The 25,538-nt window shown below is 39.5% G+C and overlaps 1 protein-coding gene across 1 annotated transcript in view; it reads right to left on the bottom strand.

The window, feature by feature from the left end:
• LOC140486319 (syntaxin-binding protein 5-like) overlaps positions 1 to 25,538 on the bottom strand; it is a 549,610-nt gene that overhangs the window by 274,163 nt on the left and 249,909 nt on the right. The window contains exons 7-8 of the mRNA XM_072585292.1: positions 17,647 to 17,730; positions 1,083 to 1,206 (exon numbers count right to left, since the gene is read on the bottom strand). Of these exons, the coding sequence (XP_072441393.1) occupies positions 1,083 to 1,206; positions 17,647 to 17,730 (208 nt within the window). The remainder of the gene's footprint in view (positions 1 to 1,082; positions 1,207 to 17,646; positions 17,731 to 25,538) is intronic.

Here is a 25,538-nt window from a genome sequence, read left to right as displayed (position 1 = left end):
AGATGGAGCAAGTGGTCTAATACTCTATGCTGATCTGTACCTAACTCCATTTTCTTGTCTTTCCTTCAAATCCCTTGATACTCTTGCCAAACAAAAATTGATCAATTTCAATAGCTCTAATTATTCCAGCATCCACAGCTTTTTTGGAGGTAAAGTGTGGAAAAAGATTTCAAAATTACTATTTTTTTGTGCAAAAGAAATTTCCTGGTTTGGTTCTGAAATGGCCAAGCCCCAAGTTTAAATTTATGGCTTATTTCTAAAACTTGGAAGCGGAATTTTGCAGAATTTTCATCACCAAAATTACATCTTTCTTCAGTTTTATTTTCTGCATCTCTTTGGCTGTTGCAGAGGATTGCCACTTATAAATTCTAATATGGTGCTTAAGGGCAGACAAATTCTCAAATGCGGAAGATATCCACAACCTGCCCGTGAGAATGGAATTAGAGGCATAACACCTGTTTGAAATCCCATTTACAAAATTGGGCTGTACTGAACACTGCTGGCATAGGCCAATGGTATGCAGAAAATGTGATATATTTGTGACATTTTTGGTAGTCCCTGAAGGATTCTTTGGAGGTTTCCAACAAAAAAAAAATAAGCTTGAAAAAAGCTCACTTAAGAATGGGGCCAAAATGTGCACTGAACTATGGAATACTGTTGTCAGTCTCCACTCACAGCTGCCTCCTTTCACCCCATGTGCTCACCCCACTTTTTCCTAGTTATTTCCCTCATTATTTCTTTGTCACTTCTTCTAGTGCTCCCTACTTCTACAGGACTCTCCCTCCCACAACTTCTGATTGGTTCACTTCTCTCCCAGAATCTACCTACATGAGGTTGCTGATGATTTACTGGCTGTAAATGAGATACAGGGTCTGCCTCAGGCCGACTTGGTCTGGCACTGGGATAATTCTTTATGTTCAGTTCAAGATTCAGTTCAACTCATAGGCCACCAGAAAGCATCTATTTTAGCAATATCCGAAGATACAGGAAAATACATATGTATGCTATGTCATTTTTTTCAAAAACATTATGCAAAGGTAGTATACACCTACACTTACCTATTAGCTTTCAGAAGTGCTTACCATGTGGTACTATGATCTGAAAAGGTTTGCTTGGGTTTTTCAAGTTCCAAAGGGTTAAACTACCATCTGAATGGCTACACATGAACTGCCTCCCTTCATGATGCCAGCTGACAGAATGGATGGCCTATAAGTAAAGTTATAGTGAGTATATTATATTCTTGTGAGTAATATATTATGCTTTATTGGTGTCTTTGAAGCAATATATTATTGATGTTACAGATCAATATACCCTTATACTTTACATTCAATAAATAATGGAAAAAAATTAAATGTAATCTACTTATGCACATTACATTTGACACCCATGCATACTGATTGCTAAATAAGGCACTCCATTAAACTCTGATATGAAATTATATTGTGTGTGGGGATAACAATACGAAATCAATGCTTTATTTTCAAAACGTAGGCCAAGCAATTGTACATAATCTAATCCTTGCAGTTTATTATGATCAATCATTATGTTAGATATTCTCCTATTCATCTGCCCTCCAAATCTGTGTCCAGTCTTTTCTCAGCCTATCTCCTTCTGCTGAGGTACACCATCACATGCCATCAATTCATGATTCCATCTGCCGCACACTACTGTGCTTCTATTTGAAATAGTTGAACCATGCTGAGAACACCCTTCCCCTACTCCATTTGAATAGTTATGCTGAGACCATATTTATTGTAGGCACAAACCCAGTATCATCCATCTGGAAAATCTTAAAATAGCACAGGGGACAGCAACTTGACCTAATGGATGGAAAATTAAATGCTTTAAAAACATTCATGGCTTGGAGGCAGTTCAGAAGGTTTATTAAGTTATTTCTGGGATAAAAGCATTATGAGGAAAGATTGAGCAGTTTGGATCTACACTCAATACAGTTTAGCAGAATGAGAGATGATCTTCATGAACCATACATAATTTCGAAGGAGGTTGACAGGATATTTAATGTGAGAACATTTCCCTCATGGGGTAATCTAGAACTAGGAGAGCCATATCAGAGTAAGGGGGCTCTCATTTATAATGGAAATGAGGAAGAACTTCTCCAACACAATTATTATCTTTGGAATTGTCCACCTCAAAAGCACTGGAGACTAATTCATTGAATATATTCAAAGATATATCAGTCAAATGATTAATGTATTCTGGAGTCAAGGGTTTTGGGGCGGTGAGGAGTGAAAGGGGTAATAGGCCAGAGAATGGTATTAAGGCCCCACTCAAATCAGGGATAAAAGGGCTTTTCTTACTCCTATGTATTATGTCTTATAGCCCTTCCAGGTTCCATTCCTGACCTGGAAATCTTCCTGAAGACAGCCAATTAAGAGGCAGCTTTTATATCCAATGGGAGGATCCTTGAGGTTGCAAACCCATTTAAAGATCTACAGCTCTGGAAGAATGGCAGCCCCGTCAACAGAGCTGGGCATAGCTGCAACTGAATGGGGGTTATCAGAATGGGGGCATTCTCTGAAGAAACTCAAATGATTTTAACAAGAAAATCTGGCCCCCACTACTTTTTGGCAGAAATTCCCACCATAGGATGGCTATCATAACTTCTTCTATTTCTCTTAGAAGGTTTTCCTTTTGCTTTTTGAACTCCCCTTCACATGTGGACCTTGGAGCTTCCGCCACCTGATGTTCTGACTATATTGTGTCTGCTAACATTTTGGGTTTATTTTTTGGAAACAGCTCTGCCATCAGCACTCTATGGTCAGCACCTTGTTTTGAAGACTTTCTGTTTGTTTCCTCTGCATATTCTTAGTTCCTTTTCTCATAAGGTGGCTTCTATGTTCTTGGTACTAAGTGTTTAGCATTAGCAGTTGTTACAGATTAGATTAGATTACTTACAGTGTGGAAACAGGCCCTTTGGCCCAACAAGTCCACACCGACCCGCCGAAGCGCAACCCACCCAGACCCATTCCCCTACATTTACCCCTTCACCTAACACTACGGGCAAATTAGCATGGCCAATTCACCTAACCTGCACATTTTTGGATTGTGGGAGGAAACCGGAGCACCTGGAGGAAACCCACGCAGTCATGGGGAGAATGTGCAAACTCCACAAAGCCTGAGGCGGGAATTGAACCCAGGTCTCTGGCACTGTGAGGCTTTTTCTTCATTTGCTTCTCTGAAATTATTCCCACCCTGGATAAGCAGACTTTCTCACACTTCCTCGCTTTATCCGTCCATTTAAGTCATCCACATCACAATCATGTCATTGCTTAGCATTATTTAAATTACATTGTCCATCTGTTCTCAAACTTTCTCATCCTCCGCCAGTCCACACTCACACTGTGATGCATAACAGTTAAGTATGCATCACATTTCCACCTGAAATTCTATCTTTCCTTTGATGATTCTGTTACTAATTTTGTTCGTCTTTAGCACACCCCTTGTCCTTCATTTCTATACAAAGTATGATTCCAACACCATTTCTACTTTCACCCAATCCATGGTAGTCAAGTTTGTATCTACTATCAATTTCTCCTGCTTTACTAATCTTCCATATTGTTTCTGCAGTCTCATGATGATTATTCCATTTTTCAGCATTAAGTCAGTTATTTCAATACTTCTCATTATCAGGTTTACTGACTGTGGACTTGCTATTTTGAGTTTGGTTGTCTTTTCACCTCTCCAGCAATTATCACTGTAATTCTGCATAAAGGACACTTGCACTCACTGTACCACTGGGCTTTTGCTTGATCATTTACTTGATCATATACCTGGATGCTCACAACATCCATTATTTGCCTTTATGCACCTTGCCCCTCAATCAGAGATGCCAGGCTCTCAATACTGCTGTATTGCAATGCCATTCAGCACAGATGAGATGTCAGGAAACTCATTATGGTTGTCAGCAGTCCTTGGTTAAGTCAAGGGAGTTAGGTTTTACTAAGGAGTCCCAGCATAGTCAGTCAATAACAGTCCAGGGGCTTGGTCACAGTCAGTCAACCAATCAGAGCAGGATTCTCCTCATAACGGGCGTGGAGCTGAATGTCAGGCAGCCCACCACCTATTGTGACTCCTTCTGCCTGATCATGGGCTGAATCACTCCATGGTATGAGTCAGAGAGAGGTAAGTATTAAGAGACATGAATGTGGCTGGCACCACTACCACTTTTAATGTAGGTGAGATGGTGTCCCAAGCAAGTGAATAGGCAGCAGACAGCATTCAGGTTTATTGAGTATTAAGAGTGGGTTGGTGACAGTGTGTTAGGGAAGACAATACAGGCAATAGTAAGTATATTGTTTCGCTCATGGTTACATCCTCCTGTCTCTCACTGCTGACAAAAACAGACTATTCTGTTTTAAGAGGTGTGACTATCCTCAGTAAAATACGTTCTGATGTTTCTCCCCCTTTCTTATGTTATGCACTATCTGCAGTTCAGCTCTTAGATCAATAATCCTGAATTGGAACATCTTAGATGCTTGGGGCGGCACGGTGGCTCAGTGGTTAGTACTGCTACCTCACAGCACCAGGGTCCCAGGTTCGATTCCAGCCTTGGGTGACTGTCTGTGTGGAGTTTGCACGTTCTACGTAGGTTTCCTCCGGGTACTCCGGTTTCCTCCTGCAGGCCAGGTGAATTGTCCATAGGGGCATTAGTCAGAGGGAAATGGGTCTGGGTGGGTTACCTTTCAGAGGGTCGGTGTGGACTGGTTGAGCCGAAGGGCCTGTTTCCACACTGTAGGGAATCTAATCTAATATCTGCAAATGTGTTTGTCCTGGAATGCTTTGGCATCCAAAAGCTCCCATTTCTACAGCTGCAACATAACATTTGCCCTGCTGTTGCTACCTATCTTATTTAGTTAATTTCATTTTTTAATTAACAGAATAATTCCCAAGTAAATAGAATTTACTGTGCTTATTAAATGCTAGCACCACCTACAACTAAAGCTGTACTATTCTTAATTACAAAGGTTAGTTTTCTAGATGTTTATTTTATATTTTATTTATTTTAGTTTTAAACCAGTGTTATAACCCAATACGTGGTTGCAACACTGCATCGTGTCTATGCTGATCACCCATCTAATGTTATTGCCCCAGATGAGTTGAAGGTGAGTTCAATGCCTAATTAAAGACATTGTGTTTCGTGAAATGGCAGATGATGTCCATTGTAGCAGAAACATCAGCTGCAGATTGCAGCCAATTAAAGGGCCTGCCACTGCTTTGTACAAGGGAGGTGCAGGTATTTGGAGTGTTAGGTGAATTGGCCATGCTAAATTGCCCATAGCGCTAGGTGCATTAATCAGAGGGAAATGGGTCTGGATGGGTTACTCTTTGAAGGGTCGGTGTGGACTGGTTGAGCCGAAGGGCCTGTATCCGCATTGTAGAGAATCTAATCTAATCGAAACCCTCAGCACTCAGAGGGTTGGCCAATTGATCCATCAAATAGCATAATACTGTACCTAATCATGCAGTCAAATCCCACGTGTCAAAAATGATTCTGGTTCAAAAAATGCTGTACATTAATTTGTATGAGACTACTTATATTTGGCAATTTCCACTTTGAAAACTTCTTCCTAGCCTTTTTTAGTCTACTAAATTTCACAAGGTTCTCAACAGGTCATTAAATGGAGATTTTTGATTCGCCTGCACTCCTGCTTTCCCTGTGAAAATTGCATCATTGCATTCCAGCAGCACTGGCTTCCAGTGTTGCCCATCAGAAACAAACTTTCAATCTCACAAAATTCAGCCCAGTTTTGGGCAAAGAGAAAAGGATTGATCTGACTATAATTTAAATGTGAAAATATAGGAGAAATGGCAGCCCAAAGAGAATTATAGATCCCTACACATATAACACTAAAATGTAGTGGTAAGATTCAAAGAAGAATAAAAAAGGTTAATGGACCTTTATGTCAGAGGCTTATAATAGAAGGGATGAAGCTTTTTTCTCAGCTACAAAAAACCCTGAATGAATCACATCTGGAATTCTGTGTGCAGTTTTAGTTATTGCATCAAGAAAGGCATTTTGGTCTTGAAGGAATTGCAGTAACGAGAATGTTACAAGGTTCTAAAGATTATATAATGAATAAAGCTGATATAAAGCAGCATGTATCCTTAGGAATATGTGAAATTTAGAAACAATTTGATTGAGATTCCTAAGATTGAAAAAAAACGAGGACAAGGGAATATAATCTTGATACCAGAGCCAGAAGAGAAGTTAGGCCATCCTTGTTCATTCAAAAGGGGGAGAATCTTGGAACTCTTTCCTCCTAAAAATGGCAGGTTGCTGGCTCAGCTCTTGTTTTAATTCTAAGATTGAAAGAAATTTTCTGAACAAGGATATTACAAGAAATTGACCAAGGCAGGTGGATAGAATTAAGATACAGACCAACCACCAACTCACCAAACAGGACAGGGATTAAATAGTCTATTTCTGGTCCTCTGTTTCTAAATCAATAATAATCATAGACTTTACAACACAAATATGAGTTAATAAACTTGATGAATTAAACTCCCTCTGGTTGCATACATTCAAAATATTGGAGTTTCTCCAGGAATATCTGTTTCTGTTTAGGAATAGAATTTTTTCTCTAGAACTAAAGGCCCCACCTGTCCTCGGTGGATTAAAACATTTAGTATTCAGTGTTAATATTAAAGCAATTTATGAGTGTAATTGCTTTAGACTACACTGTAAATAGCTGAAAATACTGCTAAAGATGCATAACCCTGACTATGTCAGATCTTCTGGAATTAATTTCACTTGAATGTTTGTAGTGGTGCTCCCGGCTGTGTTTGCAGCAATATTGTTCTGAATGCTAAGATTGGAAGATTACTGTCATGGACTGGAGCAAAAGTCCATGGAAAATGTAATTTCCTATAACTCTTTATTGTTTGCATCAGAAAAAATAGCATGTAACTAAACTCAATGTGAAATAATTAATTTGAAAACAAATAATGGAGCAGCCTAGCATCTGTTTCACAGAGATTGATGTTGAGTTGATGTCTGAGGTAATCTCTATACCATTTCAGGATATTGCCCTATTGAAATCTCTCACTATTCAGGAGAGCAAAATAAAACATTCAAAGTTTTTCGCAATGGAGGAGATCAATTTTTACAAAAATGTTTGGTGCCTGAAGGCTACTCAGCTCCAATGCTCAGCTTTAACTCCAAAGAGTTCCTTTTAAATGGTTTAGAATTGATATAGATGCATGGAAGCAAACGTGAGAAGATACAATTCTTCTACCGCTTCAATGAAAAAGCAGCTGCAGCTGTTTCTCATTTTGCATTGATCAGGACTTTGGGGAGATAATGGTTTGTAGTAACGTCAATGGACAAGTAATCCAGAACCCAGCTAAAGCTATAAGACATGAGTTCAAATCCCTGGTGGAAGTTAAATTGAATTAATAGATTTGAAATATAAAGCTCATCTCAGTGATGATGACCATGAAGCTATACTTAATTGTTGTAAAAACCCACAAGTTCATTAATGTCTTTTAGGGAAGGAATTCCGCTAAACCTATCCAGATCTACCCACATCTGACTCTAGACCTATTGCAATTGTTTCTTAAATGCTGTCTGAAATTATATAGGAAGCCACTCTTTTCAAGGTCAATTATGTTAAGTAGCAAAATTTGGCACAGCCAGCAATATCTCCATCAGATCAAAAATCAAAAAGAATTCCAAATCTCAAAGGGAAGAAAAATTTATACCACATGAGCAAACGTTGCTGATTGGTTACCAAGTGGTCGCTGATAGGTTAGCTGATGGACTCTGATTGGTCAAAGCTTTGCTATGGGAAATGCATCACTGAACTGTTGACCCCATACAAATTCTTAATTGGAAATTTTTTAACCAAGAACTCTGTACTGTCATTTTATATTCACCTTTTTTTTAATCAGCTTGTTCAGAGATGTTACTACACATCTCTGAAGCAGGTGGGATGTGAATCCAGGCCTTCCTGTACAGGGGTAGCACACTACCACTGTGCCACAAGATGGCCCTTAAGAAAGACACAGTAGTCGTGTGAAATTGCTAGCTTCATGTGTTGTCCAAATTGTTGACACACTTTACCTTCCAAGGTAATGTGAGGTGAACTAAGTACTTCGTAGGCAAAAAATGTCAGCCTTAGGCACAGTCTTGTACGAGGAGAATGTAGATAAACCATCCAAATATTTTTAATCAACCTGTTTGGACAATTTATGGTACAGATCTGGGGTAGGTTGTACTCAACACTAGATTTTCCAACCCCAAGTCCCTAATAGCCCTAAGCCAACCCTGTGATTACACTACACCTTTGTCAATTGGAAAAATCATGGGGATAGCTGTTCACTGGAGCATTCCCCAAGGCAGTTCCTGGAAAAAGTAGAATTAACTTGCCAACCAATCAGCAACTATTTGCTTGCAGTAAAAATTGTTATTCCCCTTGAGATTTGTCATTCTTTCTTCCGTTGTAATTAATGCAAGACAGAAAAAAAAATAATATTATGACTTCTTTTCATCAAATGACCAATCCTGGTTCTGGGAAGGTGGAGACAGCATCACACAGAGTTGATCGAAATACGACAGCCATAAAAGTAAGGCCATCTCACACTATTCTAAAACAGTGGCACTCCAATTCAAAGCATAGAACCTTATCTTTCTACAAGAAACTTTACAGCCTTCTGTTTCTGAGATTGAATTTAACAGGTTTAGATCCAAGTCACCACTCCTATTTCCTCTTGGAGAGCAGTTGTTAGCAATATGGATGGCCGCATCGTGGCAACTGGGAATGGAGGCGGTGTGCATAGTTATTGAAGATAAGGATTCCATACGGACAGTGGGTGTTCTGCAGCAACTTCATAATCAGTTTATTTTCTCTGGTGTTTTTGTAAATTTGCTATTTCATTACTTCAGTTCACTACCTAATGACACTGGGCTGGTGATCAATTTCCAAGCCAGGATGGTAAGTAGATTTGATGGAAACTTGCAGGTGGTGATGTTCCCAAATATCTGCTGCCCTTCTCTTTCTAATGGAAATGGTTCTGAATTTGGAAAGTACCGTCTTCGATTCTTTGGTGAATGTCTGCAGTACATCTTTTAGGTGGACACGCTGCTGCTACTGAGCATTGGTGGTGGAGAGAGTGGATGCTGAAGGATGCAAACTGCTTTGTCTTGGATATTGTCAAGCTTCTTGCACTTTGTTAGAGCTGCACTCATGCTGGAAAGTGGGCAGTAGTATTCCATCACATTCCTGTCTTGTGTCTTGTAAATGGTAAATAGGCTTTGGAGAGTCAGGAGGTGACTTACTCAGTCACCACTCCTATTAAACGTCGATTCTTCCTGCTCCTCGGATGGTGCCTGACCTGTTGTGCTTTTTCAGCACCACTCTAATCTAGGAGGCTTATTCAGTTGAGCAAGATACAGCATTGCATCAGAGAGCATGAAAGGCTAGAGTGAACCGAATGAAAATCTACTTCCAGGATGAATGATCTGGATTTGCACTTTTTTAAAATGGCTTTACTTTCTGATGGCTATTTGGTCACTGCAAAGGACATGTGGACCTATTTATTTTTGAAATCCTTGTTCTTTTCAGTTGCTGAGTGTTTTCATATCCATATGATTAAATGCTTGGCATCTTCAGGGATCCTGATTTCAAATACCTGCACTTTATAGGTCCTCCTCACCATCAGAGAGAATCCAGCAGTCATTGAGACAGGGCACTGACATTGCATGGCAGATTAGGTAGTTTTGAGGCTTCAGTTAGCATATGATGTCAAAATGTGCAGTGAATTTATTACTAAAATGCAACTGGTTGAGAACAATCCAGAGCCACTTCTTTTTCATCTTTCCAAAATATTTCAATGTTTCTAAGTTCACATAGACTGCTAAATTGTCCTTAAGTGCTCGTGCATCCTCTTGGATAGCATTCTTCTCTTGGCAGCCTATTGCACTATGAAGAATAATGGACATGTGGACTGCCCATTGTATATCTCCTAGACTTGAATGGCAGTGCACTCCCTTGGTCACCACATTATAGGAAGGATTTTATTGCACTAATTTGGGTGTAGAGAAAATCTGCAAGGATATTAAATGGGTTGGAAAGTTTGAGATATGAGGAAAGATTGGATAGGCTGTGGTTGTTTTCCTTAGAGCAGCAAAACCTGAGAGGCAACCTAGTAGAAATTACAAGATTATGAAAGGCATAGATGGGATGGATAGGAAGATTCATTTTCCACTAGTGGAATGGTCTATCAGTTTATTGTATTGTCTTACCACAACAGAACCAGATATGAAACTACACATCAGTTCTCAAAGAGAGAAACTCTGTTTAATCAGATGGATTATCAGATTAGCATTGATCTCATTGAATGTGGAGCAAACTCAATGGACAAAATGGCCTAGTTCTACTCATAGATCTTATGGTCTTAAAGATGTTTGTTGCTTTGAAAAATTCCTGAAGAAACAGTCATTTCCTTCAGACTTCATAAAACAAATGGGATACTCTATGGTAAGACAAGAAAAAGAAGACTCAACAATTGCCAGGTTTTGATATAATTTAAATAATAGATGCAAGCATCAATACAATGTAAGGATTAAAGACATGGGCTGGACGTAAATTGGGCAAGTTGCCTTCCTGCACAAACTATGAAGTCAGGTTAGTGATGAAACAATTAGCAAATACTCATTAGTTAGTTGAACACTTTTTGAACTTGCAAGGCTTTCTGTTTTATTTTTCTTATCCAGAAGATTAGTTCCCTACTTTTTTTAATATCGTCTAGTTGTAACTAACCACATTTAGGAATACTTATGGCAGATGCTTAAGGCAACAGAATGCCACCAGCAACTCCTTAAGCTCAAAGACCTTGGGTGCAAAGAATGGAAATATTTATTGCTTCTGTGATTATACGACTATACAAATAAAGCATCCAGCGGCTTATAATAGGCCTGAATTTTGAGTAAAAGTGATACTTTGCTTGCAGCAATCCAAATGAGATTGGTAGAATCTACTGACAACTCAAGTGATCCTCCTGCCCAGGGGTAAAGGTAAAATTACTATAGTCCTACCTGGCTAGACGATGAGGGCTGAGGAAATAATAATGGTGAAACAGAAAATGGCAGGGGAGTTGAATAAACTTTGCATCAGTCTTCATTGTAGAAGACACTAATAATTCCAAAAATAATAAATAATCTAGGGCTAAGTGGGAAGGTGGAAATAAACATAATGACCATCACTCAAGAAAAAGTAATATTACAACCTCCCTTAATTAATAATTCATAGCTGCTCATTGAGAAACTTGCCTTGCCACTTGACAGATACAAAAGAGATGCAGCTAGTTGCTCCTGATATTGAGAAGGCCTCGTTGGAGTTCTCACATGATTCTGCCACAAATTGCCCCATTGCCTTTTTTTCCCGGTTCCTTTAAGACTCTGCCTTAATATCTTCCAATATAGTAATCTTAACTCAACCTCTCCTCATAAGTTGGAGATGCTGGTATTGGACTGGGGTGTACAAAGTTAAAAATCACACAACACCAGGTTATAGTCCAACATGTCCAATTAAACCTGTTGGACTATAACCTGGTGTTGTGTGATTTTTAACTCTCCTCATAAGAAAATCCTGGAATAAACTTGGTGAACCTTCTCTGGATTGCCTCCCATGCCAGTATATCATTCCTTAGATATGGAACCTAAAACTGTTCACAGTATAACTAGTGCCATGTATAATTTTATTTTTATACTCTATTTCCTTGAAATAAAGGCCAATGGTCTATTTCACTTCCTTATTACCTACCTAATTGAATGCCAGTTTCTGGGATTCAGACATGAGGCCCTAATCCCCTGATGTTGTGGCTTTAGGAGTTCTCTCCCTACTTAAATCATATTCAAGTCTTCTGTTCTGCTCACTGAAGTTTTCTCACATTATATTCCATCTGTTAAGTTTTTGTCTGAGTACCTAACCTGTTTATATCGTTCTCTAGATTGTTTGTGACTTCTTTATGATTTGCCTTTCACATATATTGTGTCATCCAGAAACTTGGCGATATTATACTCACTTCTGTTATCCAATTTATTCTATATAATGTGGCCCCAGCACTGATCACTGACACACTCCACTAGTTACAGGTTTTCATCCTAATAATGTTCATTTCATCCCAGCTCTCTGTCTTCGATTAGCTAGCCAAATGTCTACCCATGTTAATACACAACCCCTAACACCATTGGCTTTTATCTTATTAAATAGCTTTAAGTGCAATACATTATCAAACACCTTTTGGTAATCCAGACATCTATTAGTTCCCCTGTATATGTCCTGCTTGTTAACTCCTCAGACAGCTCTAATAAATTTTACCGGCATGATTTCTCCCTCACGATGCCATTTTGACTCTGCCTGATTATATTATGTATTCTAAACGCTCTACTTTACATTCTTTATAATAGATTCTAACATGTTCCCTGTGACAGATGTGAAGTTAATGGACCTATAGTTACCATTTTGTTCTCTCCCTCCCCTTTTGAATAAGAGTGTTACAATGGCAGCTTTCCAATGTTTTCGGGCCTTTCCAGAATCTAAGGATTCTTGGAAGATTACTAACCAGTCCATGAACTATAATTCTGTAGACACTTCCTTTCAAATCATAAGATGTATTCTATCAGGTCCAGGGGATGTATGGGCTTTCAGCCGCATTAGTTTCCCTAGTACTTTTCCTCCAGTGACAGTTATTGTGTTCATTTCCACATCCTCCTTCAGCCCCCTGATTATTTAGTATTTTTGGAATGCTGTTAGTGTCTTCTACTATGAAGACTGATGCAAAGTATTTATTCAATTCCTCGGCCATTTCCTTGTTCTCCATTATTATGTCCTCAGCCTCATCCACTAGATAGGCCTATGTTCACTTTAGCGTCCTTTTTCCTTTTTATACTTATAAAGAAACTCAATTTTCATTTTTATACTACTTGTTAATCTTCCCACATAATTTATTTTCTGCCCCTTTTATTTGGTAATTTTTTCAATGGCTTTTAAAACTTTAACAATTCTGTGGCTTACCACTAATCTTTGCCACATTGTATATTTTTCTTTGAGTTTTATTCTTAACGTTCTTGGTTAAACATGGTAATTTTGTCCCCTACCTAAACTTCTTCTTTCTCACTCTGATATATCTTTGCTGTCAGTCATGTTTTCTTAAATGTCTGCCATTGTTCCTCAACCACCTTTTCTGTTAACCCCTTTTCAGCTCACTCCTGCCATTACCCCTATTTAGGATTAGATTCCCTACAGTGTGGAAACAGGCCCTTCGGCCCAACAAGCCCACACCGACCCTCCGAAGAGTAACCCACACAGACCCATTTCCCTCTGACTAATGCACCTAACACTATGGGCAAGTTAACATGGCCAATTCATCTTTAGACTGTGGGAGGAAACCGGAGCACCCAGAGGAAACCCACGCCGACATGGGGAGAATGTGCAATCTCCACACAGACAGTCATCTGAGGCTGGAATCGAACCTAGGACCCTGGTGCTGTGACGCAGCAGTGATAACCACTGAGCCACCGTGCCACCCCAAGTTTAGCATAGTTATTTTCCAATGAAGTTTCTCAGTCTCAAATTGAATGCTAAATTCCACCCATTATGGTCACAATTCATTCGGGATCTTTAACTTTGGCATAATTATTAATCCTACCTCATTACACATTACCAGATCCAAAACAATTTGTTCCCTATTTGAATCCACAATATACTCTTTCAGATATAAAAGAAAGTGAACAGTGACAAAAGCATCCATTCACTTGTGAAACCACTGAGAGTGGTATGGGATGAATAGAGCATTGCTTCATCATATATTATGTAAATATAATGATGGAGTCTAATGAATGCAATTAAAAATGGAATGATTGATGTAGGTCTGGGATGAGAAGGGATTTGTGGCGCAGCAGTCACTCCCTGTTTGATGTGATGTCTTGGGCCCTCAGCTGACGAGGAAACTTCACTAAGTTAGAGTGCATGATGTGACCAGGGTCATGGTGCAGTGGTTCCACTGCTTGTTCTGGTTTGGGGGGTCCTCCACTATAGTTCAGACAGGGTATGTTGCATCATCTTGGCATGTTGTGCTCTGTGCAATGCAGCAGGCAGTAAAGCAATGCTGAGGAACTGTGGGAATAGAAGCAGTCTTCCAAGGAAAAACATGAGGACATTAGGGAGAAGGAAGCCCTCCTTTGCATGATGAAGCTCAGCTGGGCCAGGCCTTACAAGCCTGCAAGGACCAGAATGATTCCCACTTCCAGATAATGGGAGCTTGAGTATAGGATACCATCAATGACTGGGTAATGGTTGTTAGTCATCAAGCCAGTATTTGGCTTGCATTGTGAGAGCAAACTGCTCCATTCATTTAATCTGTGTTCACTTTTGCTGGGTGTAAATAAAAGCTCATGTTTGGAATTGTTTGATTGCTAGCCTGAATGTGATCTTCCCCTGCTGTAATATGTTCAGATCTGGGTGTCCATTGGGCCATGGGGCAGAGCAGAGAGAGGTTGTTTTGACAAGATGTAGCTAAAGATGGTAAACTGTGTGCTCTGGTGTTTAAATAGCCATTTAGAGTGAGAGAATGGCTTTTAATGTGCAACGGAGTGCCAACCATGCCGATTATTTATTGTAAACAGTGGGTTCTGTTGATCAGAAACAAAACAGAAATTGCTGGAAAAGCTTTGGCAGTATCTGTGAAGAGAAATCAGAGTTAATGTTTTGGGTCCAGTTCTGAGGAAGGATCACTGGACCCACAAAATTAGCTTTGATTTCTTTTCACAGATGCTGCCAGGCCTGCTGAGCTTTTCCAGTAATTTCTGTTTTTGTTTATGGTTGTTATGTTGCTGGTGAGGGGCAACACTGGATTGCAAATGCTTGTCTGGGTGCACAGAAGCCTTTGAAAGGTGGAATGGGTGTAAAGGATGTCAGCTTTTTGGAAGACATTGCTGAGTGGCAAATAGTTCCAGGATTAGTGCTTTGCAAAATTAAATGAAAAGAATATGATAGTGATGGGACAGGTAGTTAATGAGGAAAGCTTGGAAAGATACAGAAAGAAATCTTGTGACCTTGCAGCAAAGAGCCCTCCAATAAAATTCAATGAAATTGGCACTTTGCCAAAAAATCCTAAGAATAAGCCCCTAGAATCATAGGAGGATTGATAGCTTAAATGTGGAGACGTTGTTTCCCCATATGGGAGGGTTTAGGATCAGAGGGCTCAATATCAGAATAAGGAGTTGCCCATTTAAAGACAGCGATGAGGAGGAATTGCTTCTCTCATATGGTTGTGTATCTGTGGTATTCTTTAATGCAAAAGACTGTTAAGGCTGGGTTGTTCAATATATTCAAGGCCTAGACAGAAAAATTGTTTAATTAGTAAAAGATTCTACTTCTATGACCTACTGCTGCTTCTATGAATTATGGTTTTTAACATAAACTCTTTTCAAGCACTACCAGTCAGGCAACAGATATATCAAGCAAGCATCAGAAACCAAATTTGTAAATGGCAGTGTATTTGTTGCTTTCCCTGCAGAACACAGATATAACATCAACAAAACACAAATGGCAGGGTTCACTAGCAGAACATCATAGATGGAATTCAGGCATTATTGGGATCAATGATCATTAAGATATAATCAGGAAGGGTACTAAGATGTCAGATTTCATTTCATGGAACAGTACACGGAAACAATCAACATTTGGATAGCTTGTCACTTTGTCACTTATCCACAAACTGTCTAAAATATAGTGTGGTCAAACTGCTTATGGTATCAGAAGCTCAATTAATGCTAATAAGATTGGTGGTGATCAATCAAGCCAATGCATTATAGATGGTTCTGCAGAAACTAACATTTACAATATGCCCTTAGAATTGGTACAGTATATAACTGTCTAAAATATAGTGTGGTCAAACTGCTCATGGTATCAGAAGCTCAATTAATGCCAATAAGATTGGCGGTGACCAATCAAGCCAATGCATTATAGATGGTTCTGCAGAATCTAATACTTACAATATGCCCTTAGAATTGGTACAGTATACAACTTTATAACAACAACTTCATTAGGTTTCACCTGACAATTATTTGCTTAATATATGCCCCTGTCCATATCTTCTTACATTGGTTCCAATTTTCTTTGCTGTTAATTATGTGCAATATTGTTGCCTTATCTGCAAATCTTGATTGTTTGCCTTCTGAACCAGATTATTTAAATATTGGGAGAGAAACCAATGTCTCGCCATAACAGTCCAGTGATTTTCCCTTCTTAGATATATTGCAGCAGAAATGGAAAATTCAGTGGAAGGGCAATTGAAACCACCTTACATCATTTCATGTTATTGTGTAGACATTTCTAAAGTGAATTGTTTAATAATTTCATTTTTAATGAATGAATGCTTAAGTTAGCTGGTATCCATTTATTTCATGTGAAATAAATGCTTCTTCCATTGTGTACATTTGAGTTAGTCATGGAAATGGTTCAAATGCTTCTAGAATGCAGGACACTATATTTGTGGCATATGCAATTAAGAACAAAAATATAAATAAATGTAAATATTATTTTGATGTTAATAGCAAGCCAGTTAATATACATTTAATTTTGATAGCAGATAAAAACATTTGAAAATTACATGATCTTTCCAAAAAAGCTTGAATTCAATAGTTCTCAGAAATAGGTTGAAGTGTGAATAAATGTTCACCAAGATGAGGAATGTCTGAATTTCGTATTTAGCAATTTTACTATATCCAAAATTCATCAGAGCTCCATACATGAATTTAGAACTTTTTTATCCATTTCAATTAACTACTTCATTTTAGTACTGATTATTGATAGCTTATTAGACACAAGTTCTGACCATTTATTATAGTATGTAAATTCATATTTATTATCTAATCTAACACTTTGAAAACTAGTTACTGTCAAAACCTACAACTAATTGTGTGAATAATTACAGAAATATGAGATCCACAAAATTTCAATGCTATCAACATATTACCATTCTGGCTATATTTATACAGGTTCTTAGCCTTCTAATATGGATTTAGACAAGTGGATAGAAAACAGCCCACATTATTAATCCAAATATGGATTCCTCAAATCAAAATTAGTTCAACAAATTCAATTATCCATCTAAAATATGTCTGCAAATAGTTAAATGTTTTGCTTTTCTATTTGCATTTTAAAATGATCAGATTTACAAAAGCTAAAGGAGATTATTCTGAAAATGTTGCCACTCTTACCTATTTCAATGTCAGACCTCCACTGCTGCAATTAAAGCAACTGCTGCAATTATAGCACCATAAACTCATCACTATAAATTACTTTCTGTTTACTACTTAGTAAGTTGTCCATTAGGACTATTTAAAATTGGTATTTTCTCTTTAAACAATTTAGTACAGGCTGTAGTCTTTACTATAAAGCTACCAAATTCATACATAACCTGCAGTTCCCAAGCATTTCATTACATTACATGGAAATTACTCATAAAATCAAGGTCCTGTGCAGCTCCACAAAATGAAAACTTCATAAAAGCTGTCGTTTGACCCAATCTAAATATTATATAAAATTCATGCACTAAAGCTAGATCCACATTTTCCAAAAGTGAATCTTACATTCTTTAAAACATTAACATTTTACTCACCTCATCATAATAAAATCTGAAATCTGCTCTCTTTGACCTTATGTCCCACAGCACAACTGTTCCACTTTCAAATCCCATGAGCAGCTGCAACATGAAATTGAAGATATCAATTCCAAACAAATATATTTGTTTCACCTTCAAGTCTAATGCAGCAACAGTATGTGTTACATTTTTACATGTAAATTCCATGTTTATTAGCTGTGTATATCTTAGTAGTGTAGAAACTGCAAAACAATATTCTAGGACATAGAACATTATAGAGCAGTACAGGCCCTTCGGCACTCGATGCTGCATGAAGTGGAAATCTGACACAATGCATATACTGAGACCAAAAAGAGAAAATATGTTACAGCCAGATAGAGTTACAGATGGACCATGAGAACAAAATATTCTTATTTTTAAATAGCAAAATCATGATTTAAATAAATGTTTACCTTTTCTGGACGTTATGAGACCTCTGAGTTATAAATAGGTTTGTAGTATTTTCTCACTCTATCAAATGCAAGTGTAAATTGCACAAAATTAAGTGGATATGGTGAAGATTTCAAAAACACAGGATTGACTTCAACTGGAGGATGAGCTAAAGAAAATTGTAGAAAATTGGCCTGGACATGATGGGCCAAATGTCTTCCCATGCTGTAACCATTCTAGCACTGGGATTATTGTGTTCTTCTTGTGGGTTTGAAGGCAGGTGGAGCTTCATACCAAGCGCTTAACTGTATGATCTAAGATTTTGATGACCACTTAATGGTCTCATCTCCTTGCCACCAGTATTTTACCCTTGACAGGATGAGTCCAATGTCATATGGGAAGCCTGGTAAATCTAGTTGTATAGGTTACTATCAATCAAGAACAGGCCCCCCTTAAGGACACAGTGGAAAAACTACTCACAAAGTCACTGAACCACCCCCCCCTTTAAACCTCCATACTGGCTTCTTGACCCTGGTCCCTCCCATGTTGAAAGAAGACAGCTGCATGATCTTTGAGCTGTCCATTTGTGTAAAAATGTAATGGTACATTTCTGGTGTAGGCAGAGACAGAGCCACCCCATGTGCATGGCCTTGATGAAGCGATACTGCTAGTCAGGCACCCCACTTGCTGTTGAATGGAAGCTGGATTCATTCAGGGAAGACCAGAAACAGGGGTTAATCCAGTGATTGAAGACCGGATTGAAGGTACACAGCTAGTTATGGTGTCTAAGGACCTCAACTCGAGTAAGGTAATGGTGTTCGTGCCAGGTTATTTGTGTGGACAAGCCCATCAGGAAATGCTGGGAAGAGGTACGAGTATTCAAAGATGTCCATAGCCCACCTTTGAGGTACTGACAGGTGTTTTTGTGGTCAGCAGTAATGTGACACAGTTACAACAGAGGTTTTAGGAATACAAGCAAGCTGAAGGAAAGGACCTGGTATCCCTGAAGGTGGTGACCTTGTTCAATTGCACTGTGCTCCTAGACCCCTCTTTCAAATTGATCAGGGATAGGCAATGGAAGGATTACCTAGTAGTAGCAATGAGGGATGGAAAAGTCCAGATAGAGTAGAGAAGACTAAATAGTGACAGTCTTAATTGCTTAATTCAACATGAAGGTCACATCATCCAGATCATGAAGAATGATTGAACTCTTAAGACCAGAAAAGAGGCCACCATCAGCAAGTTAACTGTTAGAATGGTTGGAGATATAAATGTCAGGTTGAAGAGGCAGGCAGAACAAATTCCTGCACTGATGCATCCTGACTGGTCTACCTCTGTGGTAAGCCTAACATAAGAGCATAAGAAATAGGAGTAGTAGGTTATTTCCAGCCTGTCCCTTCATTCTATAATACCATGGTTGATCTGCCTCATGCCTCAACCCCTCCACCAGTTCATCATAGCCCTCAACTCACAGATAGTTCAAATAACTATCTACCTCCTCTTTCAAACTCTCTGGAGAAGAGAAAAGCAGACATGCACCACCATCAGAGAAGAAATTCCTTTGCATCTCAGTTTTAAAAGTTGCATAAGTTCTCTAGTTTGAGATTCCCCCAATGGCGGAAACAACTGGTTTATCATGCCCCCTCAGAAACTGCTTTGTTTCAATAAGATCACACTTCATCTTTCTAAATTACAATTAGATTAGATTAGATTAGATTACTTACAGTGTGGAAACAGGCCCTTCGGCCCAACAAGTCCACACCGCCCCGCCGAAGCGTAACCCACCCATACCCCTACATCTACATCTACATCTACATCTACCCCTTACCTAACACTACGGGCAATTTAGCATGGCCAATTCACCTAACCTGCACATCTTTTGGAGTGTGGGAGGAAACCGGAGCACCCGGAGGAAACCCACGCAGACATGGGGAGAACGTGCAAACTCCACACAGTCAGTCGCCTGAGGCGGGAATTGAACCCAGGTCTCTGGCGCTGTGAGGCAGCAGTGCTAACCACTGTGCCACCGTGCAGGTGGCCCAACCTATTTTGCTGTTCTTGATAAGCCAGCACCTTCAGCCAAGCATCAGTCAAGTGAATCTTTTTTCAACTGACTCAAATGCTCATCTATTTTCTCTTAAATACTGGGACCAAAACTGTGTACAGAACCCCTAGTGTGAACCTATCAATGTCCTTTACAGTTGTAACAAGAGTCTATTATTTTTAAATTCCAACCCTCTAGCAAAAAAGGCCAAAATTTCATTTGCCTTTTTCATTACTTGCTGCACCTGCATGCTAACCTTTCATGTTACATGCAAAAAAAAACACCTGGATCCCCCGTTCTGTAATGTTTTGGGAGGTTTTTCCCATTTAAATAATAATCTGTCTTTTGACTCTTCTGAGCAAAGTGCATGACTTCACACTTTCCTATATTAAACATCTTCTCCCAAGTTTTTGCTAACTCACTCAACCTATCTATGTAATCTTGCAGATTCCTTATGTTCTCATCACAACATGCCCTTTTTTGTGTCATTAGCAAATTGGATACATTATACTCTGCCTCCTCCTTCAATTCATTAATACAGACGATAAATGATTGGGACTCTAGAATTTATCCTGCAGCACTGCACCAGTTATGTCTTTCCAACCTAAAAAAAAATCAATTTCAATACTGTTACCCCAATACTGTGAACTCTTACCTTGTGCCATAATCTTTCTCTGGCACTTTGTTGAATGTCTTCTGTAAATCTAATTACACAACATCTATCAGCTCCCCTTTATCAACTCAGTCTCTTCCCCTTCTTGAAAAGGTTGGAACCCTCTTGGAATCCAAAGAATTCTGGAATATTTTGATCAATGCCTCCACTATCTCTGTAGCTGCTTCCTTTAAAACACTTGGATGCAAGCCATTGGGTCCTGGCTAATAGTCTGTCCTCAGTCCCACTAGTTTATCAAATACTTTTTCCCCTTGTGATAGAGACTGTTACAAGATTTTTCCTCCTACTTTGTTATCTGATATCTTTGGGATGGTTATAGTGTCCTCCTCCATAAGATCAAATGCAAAATTTTTGTTCAAATTATCTACTATTTCCTTGCTCCCTATTGTGAATTCTTGAGTTGCTTTCCCTAAGAGTCTCATATTCATTTTAGCCACTCTTTTGCTTATACCTGTTGCCGTTTGTTTTTAATATTTGCTGTTTTTTTAAATATTTCTTCCCAATTACTTTCAGAAACAATTTTCTCCCTCTTCAGAATTGCAGATTTATTATGGTGCAGAAGGTCATTCAGCCCATCATGCCTGCCTTGAGTCCATTACCTAATGCCAATCACCATCCAATGCCCTCTTGAATGCTTCAATTGAACCTGCCTCTAGGCAATGCATTCCATCCCCTAACAACTTGATGTGTGAAAATGCTTTCTATTTCTCATACCAGCTTTGCTTCATTTGCATATCACGTTAAGCCTATGTCCTTCAGCAGCATTTTAGTCATCAGTTACTGGTTCTAAAAAATTCCATATACTCTGGTCTGCCACTGGATTTCACCACTTTATCTACTTCTATTTTTTCCTTCGACCACCATTGGTGGTTCATCCATCTCATCATCTCCTATTTTTGCTCGAAATAAATCTTTAGTGAGTATTATGAAATAATTTGCTCAAATGATTGTCACTGTGCATCCAGTAACCTTCTCCTTAATCTATTTTCCCAGCCCATTTTAGACAACTCTTTCATTATATTTATGTTATTGGTCTTGCTCAAGTTGAGGACACAGTTTAAAATCAGAGTTGCTCTCCCTCAAACTGAATTTGAAGTTCTACTATGTTGTGATTGCTACCCCTAGAAGATCCTTAATGATAAGATCTCTTATTAATCCTAACTAATTTCATATAGTTAAATCTAAAATAGCCAATTCCAAGGTGGGTTCTGCAACATATGACTCTAAGAAATAATCCTTGATGCACTCACAGATTTGAATTCCATGTCACTTTTGCTCATCTGATTCAGCCAGTTAATTTGCAGATTAAAATCAACCGATTTACAATTGTAGTGTCATTCTATATGGCTCTACTGGTTCCTGATTTATACCTTGTTCTATTATAGTGAGATAGCTCTTTGGGGTTTATAGCCAACGCCCACCCATTAACGTTTTCCCTTTGTTATTCTTTATTTCCATCCAAACTGATTGGCATGAACAACATGATCTATTGCACTGACATCACTATTCACTTTCACACTGATACCATCCTTTGTTTACAATGCTACCCCACCTTCTTTTCCATTTTGCCTATCTTTATGGAATATCAAAAACACCTTAATATTGAGTTCTCAATCCTGGTCACCCTGCAATGCACCTCTGTAATAAACTATCAAGTCTCATATATTTATTTCTACTTGTGCCATTAATCCATCAATCTAGTTAAAAATTCTGCATGCATTTATAGAAAGAGCCTCAAGCTTTGACTTTTTGCCATTATTACTTATTCTAGTTCTAATTTGTGCTGCTTATATTTTCTACCCCTTCCTGTGATACTTTGACTACTATTGTCCCTTCACCACCCTGCATGTCTGCTCTTTCATTTCTTTTTGATTATTTAAACTGACCCTCAAATGAGCTTTCCCCTCAAATGATTAGTTTAAAGCCCTATCTACAACCTTAGTTATACAATTTGGGACACTGGTCAAAGCATGGTTCAAATAAAGCCTGTGTGAAATGCACAGCTTTCTCTTTTCTCAGAACTAGTGTCAGTGCACATGAATTAGAACCCATTTCTCCTATACCAATCTTTGAGTTATGCATCTACCTTTCTAATATTATTTACCTCATTGTTATTATTATTATTATTATTATTTGTGTGTTGATGTTTTGTAATGTTCTGTTTCAAAGATGTCATTCTAGCAGCTTGCTCTGCAAATAAATTATCTTCCTCCAAAGCGTGAGATTTGTAGTATTTTCCTGATGTGCCTACTAAATACAAAGCTCCCATTATCAACAACCTTGTTTTCAAATATAGTTTTTATTGGAGCTACTTTTTATAGCATTATCAAAATGCCATGCTGTCAGTGTCCATGGAAGGCACCTTTAACAGACCAGAAATTGGTCAATCATATATTCCCTTCGTGAAAGGAAATGAATAGTTAACAAAGAGTTTATGAATATACTGATGTGGAGAAAACCTAAAGTGGAAGCATTATGGATAGAAAATTAGGTTCTATAATGTCCATAATCTAGTGCAACCTGTACCAAATACCATCTTGGTGGAGTTGTTAGGTGGGCGGTGAGAACATGTGCCGTATCTATGCAGATTGAGCAGATTATGATATCAGTCAACATGTAGGACTAGTGTGACATTAACATTGCTACATTCAATCTTGTAGCCATTTCAACCTGACACAACTGAATGTGCATACAGCAGCTGGAGGGACTCCTCACACTTCTAGCTTCATACAGCTTCATAACAACTTGCAGGCTAGTTGTTGATTAATTTTTACTGGGTCTATTTGAGTTTGTGGAAGCCTTAATATTTTGAGGAGTTAAAGTTGATGAACTCTGTAGGCATTGGTTGTGATTGCAATTGTTATATCACTGCTTCCCAATTCTATGCTGCAACTCCTCTTCTAAGAATAGGAGGGAGATAAAGCAGAGGCAGCAAAGAGAACAAAATAGTAATAAAATAAAAACAAAGTGTTGCGGATGCTGGAACTCAGAAACAAAAACACAAAATGCTGCAGAAACTCAACAGGTTGAGCAGCATCTTTGAAGAGAAAAGCAGAGTTAATGTTTCAAATCCAGTGACCCGAAATATTAACTCTGTTTTTGCTCCATCGATGGTGCAAGATGTGCTGAATTTACCCAATAACTTCTGTTTTTGTTTGGAGAAAGAGGAGGACAAGTTGTTTGCAGATGGAACAAGAGTGAGAGTAGAATTTTCTTCAGGAGACTTTAACAAATTAGGATTTTCTCTGAGCACTTCTTTTACCTTCAAATCCTCGACCTCTTCATTTCCAACTGCCGCCGGGACATTAACCGCCTCAACCTGTCTACCCACCTCTCCCACTCCAACCTCTCACCCTCACAACGCGCAGCCCTCCAATCCCTCTGCTCCAATCCCAAGCTCACCATCAAGCCAGCGGATAAAGGGAGCACAGTGGTAGTCTGGCGCACTGACCTCTACACTGCTGAAGTCAAATGCCAACTAGGGGACACCTCTTCCTACTGCCCCCTCGACCATGACCCCACCCCCCCACCACAAACCATCATCTCCCAGACCATACAGAACCTCATCACCTCAGGCGATCTCCCACCCACAGCTTCCAACCTCATAGTCCGGGAACCCCGCACTGCCCGGTTCTACCTCCTTCCCAAGATCCACAAGCTTGACCACCCTGGCCGACCCATTGTCTCAGCATGCTCCTGCCCCACTGAACTCATCTCTACCTACCTCGACACTGTCCTATCCCCCCTGGTCCAGGAACTCCCCACATACGTTTGAGACACCACCCACGCCCTCCACCTCCTCCAAGACTTCCGTTTCCCCGGCCCCCAACGCCTCATCTTCACCATGGATATCCAATCCCTCTACACCTCCATCCGCCATGACCAGGGCCTCCAAGCCCTCCGTTTTTTTCCTCTCCAGACATCCCCAACAATACCCTTCCACCGACACTCTCACTCATTTGGCCGAACTGGTCCTCACCCTTAACAATTTCTCCTTTGAATCCTCCACTTCCTCCAGAGCAAAGGGGTAGCCATGGGCACATGTATGGGCCCCAGCTATGCCTGTCTCTTTGTTGGCTACGTAGAGCAGTTGATCTTCGTAATTACACCGGCACCACTCCTCCGCTACATTGATGACTGCATTGGCGCCACCTCATGCTCCCGCGAGGAGGTTGAGCAATTCATCAACTTCACCAACACGTTCCACCCTGACCTTAAATTTACCTGGACCACCTCTGACACCTCCCTCCCCTTCCTGGACCTCTCCATCTCCATTAATGACGACCGACTTGACACTGACATTTTTTACAAACCCACTGACATCCACAGCTACCTGGATTACACCTCTTCCCACCCTATCTCTTGCAAAAATGCCATCCCGTATTCCCAATTTCTCCGTCTCTGCCGTATCTGCTCCCAGGAGGACCAGTTCCACCACAGAACACACCAGATGGCCTCCTTCTTTAGAGACTGCAATTTCCCTTCCCACGTGGTTAAAGATGCCCTCCAACGCATCTCGTCCACATCCCGCACCTCCGCCCTCAGACCCCACCCCTCCAACCGTAACAAGGACAGAACGCCCCTGGTGCTCACCTTCCACCCTACCAACCTTCGCATAAACCAAATCATCTGCCGACATTTCCGCCACCTCCAAAAAGACCCCACCACCAGGGATATATTTCCCTCCCCACCCTTTTCCGCCTTCCGCAAAGACCGTTCCCTCCATGACTACCTGGTCAGGTCCACGCCCCCCTACAACCCACT

The sequence above is a fragment of the Chiloscyllium punctatum genome, chromosome 15 (assembly GCF_047496795.1).
Source record: "Chiloscyllium punctatum isolate Juve2018m chromosome 15, sChiPun1.3, whole genome shotgun sequence".
In the NCBI taxonomy this organism is placed as follows: Eukaryota; Metazoa; Chordata; class Chondrichthyes; order Orectolobiformes; family Hemiscylliidae; genus Chiloscyllium; species Chiloscyllium punctatum.
Note: the sequence above shows the minus strand (reverse complement) of the source record. Positions and strands in the feature narration are given on the sequence as shown.